The 17,097-nt window shown below is 37.7% G+C and overlaps 2 protein-coding genes across 15 annotated transcripts in view; one reads left to right on the top strand and one right to left on the bottom strand.

Annotated features, from left to right (window-relative positions):
• cd247l (CD247 antigen like) lies at positions 1–12,413 on the top strand. 3 transcript variants are annotated; one of them, XM_044132250.1, is made up of 8 exons: positions 1–275; positions 2,506–2,654; positions 6,059–6,153; positions 7,423–7,455; positions 7,592–7,615; positions 7,703–7,762; positions 7,841–7,870; positions 8,087–12,413. In XM_044132250.1, exons 2-8 carry the CDS (start codon positions 2,549–2,551, stop codon positions 8,162–8,164), a joined length of 426 nt encoding a protein of 141 aa, XP_043988185.1. In that variant the 5' UTR covers positions 1–275; positions 2,506–2,548; the 3' UTR covers positions 8,165–12,413. The 3 variants fall into 3 exon arrangements, with proteins under 3 accessions (XP_043988185.1, XP_043988187.1, XP_043988186.1); XM_044132252.1 differs by having other exon boundaries at positions 2,509–2,654; XM_044132251.1 differs by lacking the exon at positions 1–275 and adding an exon at positions 2,112–2,422.
• pou2f1b (POU class 2 homeobox 1b) overlaps positions 9,510–17,097 on the bottom strand; it is a 25,364-nt gene continuing 17,776 nt past the window's right edge. For all 12 annotated transcript variants that reach the window (XM_044132242.1, XM_044132247.1, XM_044132245.1 and 9 more), the window contains 3 exons: positions 16,754–17,048; positions 16,584–16,669; positions 9,510–15,890 (listed from right to left, as the gene is read on the bottom strand). In XM_044132242.1, coding sequence (XP_043988177.1) covers positions 15,616–15,890; positions 16,584–16,669; positions 16,754–17,048 — 656 coding nt within the window. In that variant the 3' untranslated portion in view covers positions 9,510–15,615. The remainder of the gene's footprint in view (positions 15,891–16,583; positions 16,670–16,753; positions 17,049–17,097) is intronic.

Below are 17,097 nucleotides of genomic sequence, written 5' to 3' on the forward strand. Positions count from 1 at the left end.
GGGGCCTGAGGACCGGAATTGAGAAACACTGAGTTAATCTAATTTTTCTAAACATTCAAAGCAAACACTAGTGTTTACTCAGTGTAACAATGTTTGAGGTCATCTGACTGGGTAAAGGTGCGAGCCAGGCTCTGATTATGAAACAGTAGAGGTGGAGAAAACACATGGCTAAAAGGCCTGGCAAATCTTTCATTACAAATACAATAGAATATAATAAAAATATTTTTTATTGTCCTAAAGTGAGGACATTCAGATGAACCAGCACCAAGTTAAAGGTAAGTAGAAGCATGCTTATTCAGACTAAGGTAAAAAAATATATATACATATAAAAAGAGAAGATGAAGACGAAACTGATCAGGAAGTGCAAATTTACAAAATAGAAAAAGTAAAGCTGCACAAATATTGAAAATAGCACAGTCCATTTAAGGCAAACGTGCAAGTGAGTGGGATGATTTTAAAATTACAAATTGTGCATGAATATCTGCAATAAAGCAACAAAATGTTTATGTGTATTTGTGCATAAAAAAGCACTGTTAAGGAAAAAAGGGGGAAAACTAATGCAAAAACAGAAGGGATTTCAACATTTACGGAATTTGTTGGGAGCAGTGATGTTATAGATCCTAGAACTGCCTGGAGAAAGAATCTCCGATAATAATCCTGTGTCTACTGTGGATACAGTGGTCTGTCACTGAAGGAGCTCTGCAGTTAGGCAACAGCTTCATGGGATAGGAAACATTATCCAACAGTGATGATATTTTAGTCAAAAAGAAAGTTATTCAGCTAATTATTGATGCAGAAGCACTCATAAAAACAAAACTCCATGAAACTGGCTATTAGTTAGGAAGCCATTTTGTCAAATATTGAAGCACAAACTAAAAAAAAATGCTCAAAATGAATTTGCCAGAGACAGTTGTTCAGTTTGTTGTCAAGACAAATAGAAAATCAGCATTCTCAGCAGTAAATATTTACATTTCTGAATCTAGACGTGGCGAGGAGACTTCTTGGAAGTTCAATGAGATTTAGAATCAGGGAGAAAAGGGGATTTGATTGTTTTCTAACATGGCACGGCTGTTTTAGGCTGATTGTCTGAACTGTGTATTTCAGAAACTGCTACTGGGATTTTCACAAACAATAACCGCCTATCCAGCTTATAGAGATTACCTGGAAAAAAGAAGACATCCGACTGTTCCATGATGTCAAAGGAGAGAAGTTTGACTAATTTCACATGACGGAAAGAAAACTGTTGTGCAAATACTTATTACAAACCAAGATATGTGCAGAATTTCACTGATAACTTGATGAAAACGTACATTTTAAATCTTGTATTAAGGATATTTTGAAAAAACAAAAATTGGGTTTCTTCTATAGCTATTTTTCTCTTGTAACTCAAAGAAACATCTTGTTGTTCCCACCTTCCTGCCTATCGTAGACATCATGAATGTCTTTGCTCATTCTTATCAGCAATTAGACTCAACTTAACATAAGACACTAAGGTTAATAGCCAAATTTCCCTTAGTTAAATTGCAAACTTTTTCCACACAGCATTTTCCATAGGTATACGTTTATTTACAAATCAATTTTTGTAAATAAACGCTTGTTACCCTCATATTTATCCCAAACACAGCAGAATTTCTTGCGATACTTCTAATATCTGCCTGCAGTCAAGTTTAGATGTTTTCTTCAAATCGGTGTGATTGTGCAACTTCAGAAATGTACCATGTTTTGGAAGAATGCTGAACTGTTTCTCTTTCCACAACACAAACCCACTAACATTTAACTAACATTTAACACTTCGCCTGACCTTTAGAGTTGCAGATATTTGAATAACGTAGAGCAGTCAGATGAACCTGTCTCCATCTTTTTGTGCTTGATAAATGCTTACCGTACACTGACTTACGTAGTTTTTATGTTTTTATTTGCTTACAGTTTTTATTTGGAGCAAAGCCTTTTCTTTTGTCATTTTTGAAAAAGAAAAATAATCTGTTAATTGCAATGCCATTTTTTTTTATCTTACGGTGAAAAAAAAAATTATTTTCTCTCATTTGTTTAATTTTCATTTGCAAAATAAATAAATTAGACTTTTTTTTTTAGTTTATTCCTTTTAAACAATTTTATTTTTAGGTTTTCCTGTTGCCAGAAAGAGAACTCAGTTGAAGTTTTGTGACTGTTGAACATCCTCAAAGGTGGTGTAGACGTAAGAAAGAGGTCGTTACTTTGCATGATTTGAAGACAAAAACTTGAGCAGGCAATTTTATTCCTCTCTTGCAACCAAGTTAATTAGCTCTAACTCCACTAGCTATTATTTGTATCCAGAATTAACTTAATAATAAGCCCGTACGTGCAGTTTAGAAGCATGACCTGAGTTGAGACCCTCAAGGTGGCAACATTTAGTCTGCAAATGCAGATCAAATGAACAGAGCAGGTGAGACCAGCGGGTTGCAACACAGCTTTGTAGTTTTCTATCTCAGTCCACTAGTGGGTTGTCATTCAGCCTCTTCCTCTCAGCAGAGGGATCAGACGATACCGTGAGGCGACTTGCAGCTGCTTGATGAAAAGAGGAAAACATTTATTTTTACTGACAGGCAGAGGCATGTATTCATGGATGACAGGCGTGTTTGTGCTCTTTGCACTGTTCATGCCTGTTTGCTGTGAAGGTAAGTGAAACAAAACGAAAGTTTTTGTCAAACTGACTTTTCTGAGCTTGGGACAAAATGTTCTTTGGATTTTGGCATTTGTGATTAAGATTTATGTCACGTTAACTATGAAAACTGAACTCCAAGTTCATTTTGTTTCCCGAAAATCATGTTAATTTAAATAAGTTTGTACACCTTGTCTGAACTTTCAGCGTGACCCTTACGATCGACATCGGATCAACAAAACTCAGCACTCTGAAACGTTTAGATCATTTATCTTCTTATATTTCTTTACTGTCATACCGATGCTTTTTATCTTGAGTGCAAGTTTATTTTGTTTTTATTGGTTTAAGATTCATTTCCATGATCAGTTTTGTATTGTACAAAAAGGTGCCAAACATTGGAACAAAACAAGAAAGAAGATACAGAAATGTGATTGAGCACTTATCTGATAATTCAAAATTAAATATGTTACGGAAATGCAAAAGTATATTTCCTTTTGAAAAGTATACATATAGATACATAAAAGTACATTTCCTATTGCAAAGGGATAAAATTTCCAGACTGGTTATTTTATCCCTGTGTTTTGCATAAAACTCTTAAAACATGCAAGTCTAAGAAGATTATAAGTTGTGGTATTTTTTGTTTCATTGATTCATATTTGCTTTTAGGAGGGTATATAATGTAGACTTCTCACAAACTTTTTATTTTAAGTTGTAGATAAAAAAAAAAGAAGAGAAAGACAATCAAAGAGATGCTCTAAGTCCTGATATTTATTTTTGGCCTACTTTACTGTGATCACAGTTATATTTTTACAGACTATATTAAATTAAATTCAGAGAGTTAAAAGTGATCATGCTATCAACTACATATTGAAGTCATGAGCTCGCGACAACCACTAAGATCCGGAAATGTGAGGAGTCTGATCAATATTTTTATTATTAATGGCGCATTGCTGTTTTTTGAATGGAAGAATGGAATGATGGAAAAGTTATGGTTGAACAGGCCATTTAAGAAAAACTCTCCAACGTGACTGAAATAGAAAAATCAGTGACATAAAAGACTCATTGCCATGTATCACAAACACGTCAGGACAATAGTTGCTATCAAAGGTAGGCCAGCCAACTTTATTATCTTTGAGTAAATTATTTATTTCAAAGCTACATTTTGTGTTTAATCAAGTTGTCCTTGTCTGATAAAACAGGCACCTAAAAAGGCATGCTTTATTAGCCTAATGTATACAATGAGAAGTCATTTAAAACATACTGAAATTAATCATTCAAAGTAAGTGTTAAGTGAATTTTAAAAATTCTATTCTAAGCATATATTTTAAAATATACCCAAAATATCTTTGACAGATATTTTAAATATCTATATATATATATATATATATATATATATGTATATATATATATATATATATATATATATATATATATATATATATATATATATATATATATATATATATATATGATCATATATATATTTCTTTTGGTACAATTATATTTAAGTGTATATGTATGTAAGTAGTACACTTAATAGTATAGGCCTACTTAAAATTTCACAAATGTATGTTTGAAATATACTAAAGTATATATTTTTTTACTAGGGTTTTGTTCAAGTTACAGTAGGAAGCACTTAATGGACAGGAAGTCATCTTTCAAATAGACTAAAACGTCTTTCTTCACAGGATGTGGGAATATTTCTTGGTGCTAAACTAAACTAAGTACCTTAAGACGTGAACCGTCAAAAAGTTAACATATTTCCTTTGCATGAAACTTATTTTCTAGCTACACAAACAGTGTAACACAAAATTACTTTAAATTATTTTTTGTGTTGTTTTGTCTTTAAGTTACTTTTGTGTTCAAGGCAAGACAAAACAAAACTAGCGTTAAGATTAAATCACACGTCTTCGTTCTATGTTCAAATGACTGCCATGATTCTCCCAAACAACATCCTGAGCTAAGCTAACTAGCTTAGTGAAAGGGGTGTCAGAAATTTTACACTATATTTCTCAGAGTGAAACTTTATACAAGAGTTTCTATGCATGTAATGCTGATCATTTCTTGCTGCCAAAAAAAACAAAAATAATATCAGTGCGCAGATTTCCATATGACAAAACAAGACAAGGTCCAAACATTAGCGTCACTGCTATTAAGCTTAGCTTTCCAATCATGTGTTCAATGAAGCAGAAATGACACCGTTGTTGCTTTTACAAGCATAAAAATAACTTTTGAATGGAAGAACTGTTGCGCTCTGAAGCAACTTCAGATGATTGAGAGAGAAAGTCGTTAAAGCCTCTGAATCTGCCGCGGCTGTCCTCTTTCTCACTACATGGCTGCTGTTCCAACCGCACACCAAGATAAAAGAGCCTCACAGAAACCTCACAGCAGCCCATCGCGCTGACAGGAAGACATTTAAGGTTTTCAGCTGCAGATATGTAGTTTTCTTATTTCCTGTTCTGAAGGGGTCTCTCTCAGTTTTCTCACCCATTCTCGCTTTAATGCCCTTTTCTTCCATCCAGTTCACACACAAACTGGTCCACTTATAGTTTATTCCTGTGTTTCTGTTTCTAAAAAAGCACAGTGTCACTTAAATGGTTGTATGTAATGATTCTTTTATTTGTAATCAGATTGTGTATGAAGACTCAGAGATCTAAAAATAAGATAATGCAGTTAGTATAGACTTTGCTTCAAAAAATAGGCTACAGTAAATAATAATAATAAAAAAAGCTCAAACCCTTGCCTGGGTGCTATTGCAGAAAAAAGAGCTTCTTCCTGTGAACACAGACCTTCAGAATGTACAATTCAGAACATGACTGTCGGATTTTTGCTTTAGAATTGAAAACTGAACCTAAACCATGAACTGAAACACAAACGCCCCGATTAAACTGAACGACAAACAACACATTTCAAGTAGGTCAATCTGGGATCGGAAATGTGTTTGACACATTAGCAGAACTTCCTCTTCAAGAGAGAAGATCACTGCAGAAACACCCGCAAGCAAAGTCCTGCAGCTAAAAAAAAACCCACCAGCAAATGAGTGAAGAGCAGAATAACTGTGATGGACAAAAATAGCAGCTCAACAGTGGTTTTCTGCAGATGTCAGCGTTGCATGCTGTGTGAAACACGTCACAGTGTGCTAAGGGCCGTAAGCCAAATTTGAAACTTGGTCTTGGATCAAAAAGTTCCCTTCCTACAACAAACTGCAAGCATTTTATTATCATGTTGTACCATCATTGAGACTGCTTATCTCTTCCAAATTTACTCTACAACATGGCACCCAACCCGAAACGGATCGTCCACTGCGCAAAAAATCTTCATTTATAACTTCACGTATAAATGCAAACATGATACAGTTGCGCGCAGGTTGAAACAGTCGTGTAACTACCTGTCTCTGCTTTCTGTTTGTTTCTTCCGCAGAAATTTTTTTCACTGATCCGGTCATCTGCTACTTTCTGGATGCGTTTCTGATGGTTTACTGTATTGCTGCAACGGCGCTGTTCTTCAGAGAAAAAGTGAGTTTCAGCAAAGGTGGACGACATGTCAGAGCGTTTCAAACGAGAAACAAGCGTCAGTCGGTGGAAACTTGATTGTAATTATGATTATTTGATGGTTAAAAATGTAAAATACATGGTTCGATTCCGGCCGGGGATCTTTCTGCATGGAATTTGCATGTTCTCCTGTGCATGCGTTCTTCTTCCGGTTCTATAGTTAAATTCCTCCCACAGTCCAAAAACATGACTGTCAGGTTAATTGGTTTCTCTGAATTCTCCCTAAGTGTGAGTGTGAATGTTTGTTTGTCTTGTAAGTCTTTGTGTTGCCCTGCGACAGACTGGCGACCTGTCCAGAACATCATCGCACGCAGCTGGATGGAAGGACATCCATCCATCCATCCATCCATCCATCCATCCATTATCTAAACCCCTGTATAAAAATGGATGGATGGATATATATTTCCCAGAGTGTAGGAGAAACAACAATTGACTCTTTACAATAACTGATAGGAAGATGATCAAATGTTTTTAAATGAGATTTCACATTTTCATTTCATTTCATCATCTTGTATCATCTTCTGATACAAGCAGACTATAGTTAAATTAACTACAAAGCAAAAATCCAATAAACTTTATGAATCAATTATATCTGGAGAACCCGGAGAGAACCCACCATGCACAGGAGAATATTGAATTAAATGCAGAAAGATTTACCCCGGCCGATTGAAATATTAACATCTAATTTGCTGCAAGGCAACAGCTCTACCAACTGCGCCACTGTGCAGCCCGATGGAAGGACATTTATGGAGAAAAGTCAACATATTTCCGTTCTTCCAAAAATGCTGGTGTGTAAACATAAAACTCGGAGAATATAAGTAAACAAACAGCATCATGCAGAGCAAAGAACAGAGCTGACGCGTCAGGACGAAAGCTGATCAGAGGTTTGAGGTCAGGTTCCCAAACAACATGCCAAGCTTTGAACATCTCACCATCTCACAATTCATCATCAAAAATGTGATGAAGGCACAAATGCAAACCTACCAAGACATTGACATTCACCTACACTGGCAGATCAAACATGAAGTGCAAGAAGCAGCACAGATAACTCTGGAGGAGCTGCAGAGATCCACAATCCTGGAAGAACCTGTTGCTGAACTTTACCTTGTGATCATATAGTGGGCTGCAGAAAATGTTTATGCTGTATTCCTGTTTGATGGAAAGGCTTCATTTGATTGTGAAAGTGGTTGAAATGCTAGATTTAATATTTCTGTTTGTTTCATCCTGGTTCAGTTCTCCAAAATGCCTCGAGTTCAACCGGAGCCTGTAAGTGTCCAAACTTCCCATCATCTCTCTAATGACTTTTTATTCAAATAGAGCTTTTGATGGTTGTTCAACTTTTCATATAAACTATGTACTTTTCATTTGATCTTAATTTTTATTTTTCTCTTTTAAAATGAAGGGAGAAAAAGGGGGCATTTACCAGGTAAGGTCAGCATTCTCACAGTTTAAACAATCAGATTTTTGGTCATTGTGTTCTCATCTATTTATCGATTATTTTATTTGGTTTTAGGAACTCGAGAGGCCAAAGGACACTGTTGATTATGATGTGCTCAACCCCCAAAAAGCAAAGGTGGGCTTAGAACTTGAATGAACAAATTCCCACTTGTTCACCTTCTTCGTTTTTCACAATGGTGTTTTGTCCTCTTAGGGAAAAACTGCTGGAAAGAAGAGAACTAAGGTAAGCCAGCCTGCCGACCCGTGAGATACTAAAGTCAAACACGTTGAAGTATTTCAGACTCTGTGAATCTTTGGAAAATTTTGGGAAGATTAAGAGACGTGACAAATTCATTTTAGGCCATCAGAACAGTGAAATCAAGCTTGTAATATCCAATAATCTTTTAAATTATGTAGGCTTGCAACATATTTGAATGCAGTTCATCTCTCTTCTCTGCAGAAGAGCCAGGGCAAGCCGAAGGATAAGGATCTGTATGAATCTGTTCCCACCAGCCCTCGGCCCGCTCCAGCTCCGTAGCAACGCACTTACAGAAACAGAAAAGTTAATTGCAGCTGAGATGAATGGAATATTATTGCCTGTTTTTTTTATGTAAAGACTTTCCTTTTCTCTTTGCTTTTTTGTATTGATAAGCACTTCATTTATTTAGAGGTTCATTAGATAAAACGTGGCTGGATTTTCAGCAGATATGAGGTTTTGGACCGCTGAGAACAGATAAAACGAGCTTTTTTCCTCAGTCTCTGGCATTAAATCAGACTAAACATTTCCTCTTTTATGTCGGCTTCTTAAGTTATTTCTATTTGCTAACTAGCTGAATAATGACATTTGTACCTTCTTCAAACCCAGACGTTTAAGCACAGCTACTGGTTTGATTCTCATTTGAGTAAAATGAAGGCAACTCAAAACTGAGAGCTATTGATCTTCACAGTAATAACGCTGACTCAGCCTGTGAAAAAGCAAATCATCTTGTAAAAAAACCTTGGCTGAAGCTGGTGAATGTCATCACATGGGCTGAAAAAGCCACACAGCAAGAACATTTTAAGAGATTCTTTTGCAAAAGAAATCTGGGGCAAAGAGCTTGACTTTTACAGGCATGTTGAAGTGATTCGTTCTACATTGATAGGATGTTTGAAACTTGCAAACATCTCAAGTGTGAAGTAGGGGTGTGGCAACCTTCTCTTGAGTGTTTTGCTCCAGGATAGACTGATTAGACGACTTAAGAAAAGAGTAATAGATACAAAACCCGAAGCAGCATCTGAAGACGTCAGCCAGGAAGTTAAAGCTTGGACTTAAATTCAGCTTTCTAAATGGTGAACAACACTAAGAATCCCTGCTAAGTTAGCTACAAAGTAACTTTAAGGACAAAAAAAATAAATCAATGTTTTGGAGTAACCGTCAAAGAGCCTGGATCTGACTCCAACAGGAAACGTGTGAGCGGTGCCGCCGACAAAGATGACTCAGTTTTGTTGGGAAGAATTAGCCAAAATTCCCACAAATGATTTGACAGAATATTATTAAAGGACACCAAAAATATCTGACCCTACTAAAAAAACTGAAATTGTAATTTTACCACATGCTAGAGAAGCACAAGTAAACCTTTGACGTTGAAGTGAAAAAAAAAAAAAAAAACTTGGAAAAAGTTTCCTTCTGACATTTAGCAAATAGATGAAATTTAATTCTGGCTAAAAATTGGAAAGGTTTTGTCTGATTTAATGTTTTTGTATTTTAGCCTGCCATCATGCTGCAATAATAGTAATAAAGGTATTTTCTAAACATAGTGAAGCACAGACTGATGTAAAATTGTACACAATAGAAACTCTACAGACAGATTCACTGTACATAACAGGAGAAAGCACATGTCAAAACACTTGGAAAACAGTTTTAATGATGTTTACAACAAAAAAAAAACTGTACATTTACAGTAAAAGATTATCTTTGTATGTGTATAAAAACAAAAAACAAAAATACAGCAGACAAATGCATCAAAATCTACTATGTATCCTGATTCACATACTTAAAACTCCTACACAATCTTTCATTTCTAAACCTCCCGGACTGGAGGCCTTTACTTATTTTTCTGTTTTTTAAATTTTTTTATTATTATTATTATTCTTTTTAGTAATAATATCAGAGCAGTGTCCCTCTCTCAGTGTTGTATTTCAGGTGAGAACCAAAACTCCTTACATTCGAGTCCTGGAAAGTAAATGGATAGACTGCAGAGTAAGAAAAAGGAGGAAAATAAAACGGGAACACATTCCTTTAGCTCAGCCCAAGCTTCCAACATGAATTGTTTTACAGAACACATTTCTCGAGATACACTGACATAATATGTACATGGTTGTCATCTCTTTTTTTTATTATTATTATTTTTCAAAATTTTTTTTTATTGAAAGCTGTGGTTGCCTGGGCCGGAAAACTGATATTCGCACACGTGACACACCCCAAAAAACATACAAAAATACCATATCTTTAACCTACTAAGAGTAAGACAGCTCTGCAATTAGTTCCATGCTGTGGCAGAAAATTAAAACAAATAAAGAGGTTACAACAAACAGACGCTTTTCACACAAGTTTTTTTTTTTGTTTGTTTTTTTTCTTCTCAGAAATATACCAAAATATACATCTAAGCTTTGGAATTACTGAGGCTAAGGACTAAAAGCCAGAGCTGGGTTTTGTCTCTTAATACACATGCTGCAGGGCAGGAAGGGCGACACAGAAAGAGAGAAAGAGAAAGAGAGATCTTTGGTATATGCGTTTGTCAAAAAAGTTTAAATATTTGGATTTTTGCTTTGGAATAGCGCTTGTGAGTGCCGGACGGCCTCGCCTGGAGTAAAGCCTTAGACAAAAGTGTCACCGAAGCCCCGTCGGGTCTGAGCCGGCCGGGGACGGACCGTGATGCATAGTGTCACAGAGTCTGTAGAGAAGAGACGACGGTGAAGGGAAGGACGTGTGTTTCTGGAGACATGAAGGGGGGAGCGAGGGGAAGAAGAAGTCCTTGAGAAAGAGAAAGACGCAATGGAGGAAAGTAAAGGAGGACGTACAAAGTCCTGAGCAGGTACAGCGTGCACAGGATCCACCCTCAGCGTGTATTAACAAACATCACCCAGCTATCGCCACATTGGTTCGTGCCCATCAGAGGCCCGCTCAGCCCCCTCCGATCCCCGCCCACAGGCACTGAAACCGCTGCACCGACAGGACGCACATTCACTACGAGAAAAGCACAAAAACAAAAACAAAAAAAGCAACAACATCCCCTTACAGTTGAAATGCTTTGGGACTCTGGAGGATGGGGGACGTGGAGGGAGTGCAGCCTGGATTAGATGCTGAGTAGTGAGGCGGGGATGGGCGAGACGACGGCGTTGCTCGTGTACAATCAAGTTAGAAGTCTTTGGTTAGCGTTGGTACCACAGGAAACCGAGAGCGGGCCACGACAGGAGGAAACCTGCGCATACTTGTACCGTGTCATAAATGACAAACAAAAATATGGACAAAAAAAAAAACAAACAAAAAAACAGGATTGTCAAACTTAAAAGGAAGTGTATAAACACAAAGACGAGGGTAGGAAATGAACAAAAGTGGCAACAAAAGATTGCAGATTTTTCAGTTCTGACAAATATAAAGACACGTGTGTGCACAAGTCGTGAAGGAAAAAAAACAGCAGACATTCACAAGCACTGGTGTGTAATCTGCCTCCACCTTGTGGCAGTACAGGTATGAGCAGGCTTCTCTGACATTTTTTATTTTTTTTTACTTATAAAAACATTTTTCTTATCTTATAAGTAGATTAAAGCAGGTTTTACTCAGTTTTGAGTTAAGAAATGAGGTATACAACAGTCTGTTTTGCCTTACTGGTGGTCCACCTGTTCTTCCTCCACAGCAAACTGACATAATCGGGCTCAATATAGTCGCCTGGTTGAACCACGAGAACGCCTTGAAGTCTCAAGATCACCTACTGACAGTGAAGCACTAAAAGCCAAGAAAACAGCTCATAAGAATATCAAATTAAAAAAACAAACAAACAAATCAACCACAAACGGTAGGATTTTCCCAGAGCAGGCTCGGCGAACGGCCTGCTTGAAGCCTGTGATGTAATCAGTAGACGAACTCAGTCAAAAATATATCTATAAAAAAAAAAAGAAAAAAAAAAGAAGTAAGCACTCATCTATAACAAACTTTTTGATAAATGAAAGAAAAGAGAAAATCACTCCTTACACCAGCTGGAAGATGAGGGAAAATGCACCGTAAAGGTTTGCAGACAACCCAAACACACTTTCACACACAAAAAGCAACTGGAATTACAAGTAAAGCATTTCCCAACCTGGCCAAATCAAAACACACATCACTAATCCACTCCAAAATGCCCCAGATATCTACCATTTCAACGAAATGCACCAGATTAGCCTTCACACACACAGCCCAACACAACGCTACAATGCTCATGTCTTCTACGTAACAGTAAGGCATAAATGATCATGTTAATCCTCTCTCGTCAAACTACAAAAGCCAGTGATCTTATCCTCTCACGCTATACAAAAAAAAAGGCAAAATAGTTAAAGAAAAATGATTGTTAAAGACAACACAGCAAATCAAATTCACAACAACGCAAAAATAAAACATTAGCAATAATAATAATAATAATAATTATAAGATAAAGCAATAAGGTCAGATGCTTCAGCGTCTCGAGTTCCTCCGGTCAAAAACAGAGGCATCCTCACCAACTTCCTGTCATATTTTTGGTCAGGTAAAAAAAAAAAAAAAAGTGAATAAAGCATTAAAAGATTGCGGGGAGATTTATTCTTTTGAGTTAGAATGATAAACACTACATTCAATCTTGATAACATACTAGTTCAAATATAAAATATGAATATCTTACACGTGTTTATATATATATTTATATAGAATTAAGAAAAGGTTGCTTCTCTAATCGTTAAGTCTTTCCTCAGATAAATATTTCAGTAACATCCTATGGTGCCAGCTGGTTCGTCATGGTGAAACATAAGGACTAAAGAGGGGGGCAGGAACTGAGCGCCCCCTGCAGGGTGGAGGGGGCCAGACATCCACAAAGCTTTGACGAGAAAAGGCTTTTACTTTGGCAAGAAAGTTCTAAAAAAACAAACAAAAAAAAAAACACTTAAACCCAGAAACACCCTTTAAATAGTAGTACTAGAAAATAGCAGTAGTAGTAGTAGTAGGTTGTCCTTTAACGTTGTGGTTCCTATGAACGGTATAACCTCTGAATGGTGAAGCCAGACAGTACTTATACATTCTACACCCAGAAATGTCTAACGGTGAACCTATGTTGAAGTTTCTGCTGAGGTATATTTAGTCACAATTATTAAAAAGAAAACAAGGAGGAGGATCGTGTGGACAAATTTCACGACTTACAGTCACAGAAAAATAATAAAAATCACTGCAGGAGCTAACGTCATCATTTGGATATAGATCAATGCTACTTTTCGGTGGGGTGTGACTGAATGTGCTGCTTCGTAAAACAGTCTGGTGGGTTTACAACCAATCCACAGACACAATGGGTCAAAGCGGCGACGCTGAGACGAACATGAAGAACGTTCTCCGACGATTGGGTTTATGCATTTACACAGGTGAGTCCTCCCAGTGGGAGGGTCGAAACTACCAAACCCCGACTTCCACAGGGCGTAGTCTTAAAGCTATAAAGGAAGCATGCAGGCCTCTCGACAGCTCGGCTCCCCGTCGGGAGCTTCTGCAGCAAGTTGTTAAAGCTAAGTTTCTGTGATCTGGTTCCAGCAGCACCAAATCGGGGAGAATCTGGCATTTGGAGATGAGGGAAAAACTGCTTGCACGGGCGGGGAAAGTCGTAGAAACCATGTGAACAGCAACTTGTGTGCTCCGGCAGGCACAGCAACTACTGAGTAAAACCGCTTTGGTTCGAGCTGTTGTTTTATGGCTGAATATTAGCACAAAACAAACAAACAAAAAGGTCCATTAGGCATGGGCTGGTTACCTGTTACAAACAGTTCCTATGGTTAAAGTCTATTTAATTCAATGCCAGAGATTTCTTTTCTGCAACTTGAAATAGTGATGCTGTGCAGCTGATCAAAAGAAGGCAACTACACTTTTCTCTCAATTACAAAACAAACTATATATATATACATACATATATATATATATATATATATATATATATATATATATATATATATATACACACATATATATATATATATATCAGCTGTTTGGAAATATTTTGAGCCTCCAAAAAAAATTCTTCACTCTTATCAAGGAACTACTCTGACATGACAGTCGGCCGAGCTACAAGCGTTTAAAAAAGTGTTTAAAAAAAAAAAACAGAAAGAAAATAGATCATCTGAAAAGCGTAAAACTTGGTATTTTTACTGAAGTCTATCATACCGGCCCATGCCTACTTTCCACTACGGTTCAGAAAATAACGTCGAAAATGCTACTAGAACAGATTAGGAAAAAAAAAAAAAAAAAAGAATGCCTTGAAAACGGCTCTGAAAAAACCTGTTAAAAAATTGAGGGCAAAGCCCAGGTGGTAAAAATTAACAAACATGTCTCATAAAAGTAAAAAAGAAAGCAATTTCTCACAACCATCGCATTCCTCTCATGTTGGCGAGTAGTGCTGCCAATTAAGACATAAAACTAGAACAATAAAAAAACAAAAAAAAACAATGTTATCTTTGGAAAATGGTCATCAAAATATAGCATTTCTATATTCTGTTGACAATGAAGAGAGATTCTGCACTCATAAATATATCGACTAGACTAAGCTACACTGACTACACACAGCAACTATTTTAACAAATATTTTTGGTATATCTTAAAGTACGTATTCATTCCTCCAAAAATCAGGCAAACTGCAGCTCATCGATCCAGTTTTTTTTTTTGGTACAGATACTGTGCACAAGTTCATATATGATATATGACAGTACTACTACTAAAAAGAAAAAAAACAACAACAAAAAAAAAAAAAAACACAAACCCACAATAAAATCCCATGGAGCCAGTACTGCGAGTACATGCCCCTCCTCAAAAAAACAACACACTGCCAGAAACTGATCTGGAAGAGCTGTAGAAAGCACATTGCGACCTAAACCACCTCGTCCGAATACGTGGCTGCAGCTCGCTCTCTATAAAAGCTTTCCACACAAATATTTCGAGCCATTTTCTGTCAGTGTCAACAATCCACAACTAGACCCTCATTTTACAAAAGCTAAGAGGCCTTTCGACCGCCACAGCAACTTGTAAAACTCAGTGTTTCCAGAGAAGAGACGCAGAGAGACCCACCCAGTCACCTCCGACCCTTAAAGCAATGATAACCTTTAAATCGGCCACTTATTACTTGTATTTAAAGCCTTATAACCACGATTAAAAAGTGATAGGTGAATATTAACTTATTAGAATTATATAGATTTTAAAGTCTAAAAAAAAAAAAATACATAGAAACGAAATGCAAAGAAGAGTACAACTTTGATATGATTTAAGTTGAGGCCTGTCAAAAGTATTAATAAAAAAACAGAAAGAAAGTGATGCACAAACCCTTGTTAGTCACGACAAAACATTGTGAAATTAGTGAAAAAGACTCAACTTTAAATGTTAGAAGGGACAAGATTTAGTTTTTTTGGTTAGACGTGTCAGTTGTGATTCTGACCTCGTAATAGGAGGAAATATGTACATAATAGTGTGATGGTGCAGAGTTATTATTTTTATTTTTTTTTTCAGGCCAACAAGAGTGTTTGTGAAAGAAAATATTGAGAACTATTGAAAACAAAAAAGAAAGACAGAGGAAAAAAACAAAACCTAAGCCCAATTATATTGGATGTCGTTTTCTTTTTGGTGGCAGCAAATCCATTAAATAATGTTCTACTTCTAATGTGAAAAGTGTGGGGGGCGGGTAGCGAAGCCTGTGTCCCCCGCCCGTAGTGACGGGAAGTAGTGCTCGCGGCAGGAAACGAGGCGTCGGGAGCGAGGCTTCACTGAGCCTTGGAGGCAGTGGTAATGGTCGAGGCTTGCACAGGCACGGCAGCGGTGGTGACCTGGTGGTGGTGGGCGTCGGCGGTGACCTGGAGCCCGCCCGCCCCCGCCGACATCAGGCTGACGGGGTTGCTGGTGAGCAGCGACAGGTTCTGGGGGTTGAGGAAGAGCGGCGTGGTCACCAGGTTGGGCGTGTTGGCGGCCGAGGTGTTGGCGAACAGCAGGTTGCCGCCGTCCAGAGACGTGATGGGGATGGGACCGCCCGACGCCAGTGCTGAGGAGGAGGCATGAGGATGGGTTTTAGAGTGCAAAACACAAGGTTTTCCATAATCTCTGTGCGCCTTTAATTAATGCAACCATTTCTTATGGAGCGTTTCATTTATCCAAATGTTACTGTCCATTTTCTACAAATACATTCAGTTCTTTGTGTGCAGGGAGAAGCAAAAGATTGAATAGAAACAACTTTAGTTGCTTTTCTTTGAAACCAGTCCACTCAAATAATAAAACGGTTAGCAATGACGTTGACTTTAAGGCTGTTTTTGGCATCTAGGCCAAATTAGATCAGCGCTATTTCAAAATCTTTAAAGCTAATGCTTCTCAAATCTGGACTGGATTATCCTCCACTAAATAGAAATTCTGTAAACCCAATAGTGGGATTTATTAATGGTTGCTACAGCGAATCACAACTAAAAAGATCAATGAGTTTAACAAGAAGTTTTATAGATGACTGTTGCTTAGATATTACTATTCCTTATTTGAAACTCTCATTTTTATCTTTTAGAAAGTATTCTAAACCCAGTGAGCACCAACTGGGTATTGCTAGGAGTTTTATTTAATCCATTGTTTCAGGATGCAATTTCTTACACAAAAGAAACAAAGAAAAAGAGAAAAACCACACTCATTTTGCTAAAAGGGAAATTATCCAAAAACGTTTACTACTGGGTCATGACGCTGGCCTAGCACACACCTTGAATTGCAGCCAGAGTGCTGTTATTCATCAGAGGACTCAATGCACTGCCAAGCCCCCCAGGAGTCAGGCTAAGGAGGGCGCCCCTGAAAACAAAACAAACATTATTAAGGCAAATACGGGGGAAACAAACAACCTCTGAGCAAATTGTAGAAAAGTCAGAGACTGACCCTGGAGTGAACTGGGTCAGCCCTGCAGCTGCAGCCATGGCTGCAAAGCTGGCACTAGTGGGCAGCTGGGCTGTGGTTAGGCCCGGAGTGGCCACCATCACCTGGCCCGTCCCTAAGGACGTCGCTATGGACGTCGGAGCCTGCGTGACCAGCGCCTGAATGCTGGTTTTGCTGTCTGTGGATGTGGACTGAACAGTGGTCGTGGATGGGCTTATCGATGGAGCGCTGGTTGACGTGGTAAGAACAGGTGCGGTGGAGATGACCGATGCAGTGTTTGTGCCTCCGACTGTTGTGCCTTAGTAGATGGGCAGAGAAGAGGAATGTAATTTCTTTTCTCTCCATAA

This window comes from Gambusia affinis, linkage group LG11 (genome assembly GCF_019740435.1).
Source record: "Gambusia affinis linkage group LG11, SWU_Gaff_1.0, whole genome shotgun sequence".
NCBI lineage: Eukaryota > Metazoa > Chordata > Actinopteri > Cyprinodontiformes > Poeciliidae > Gambusia > Gambusia affinis.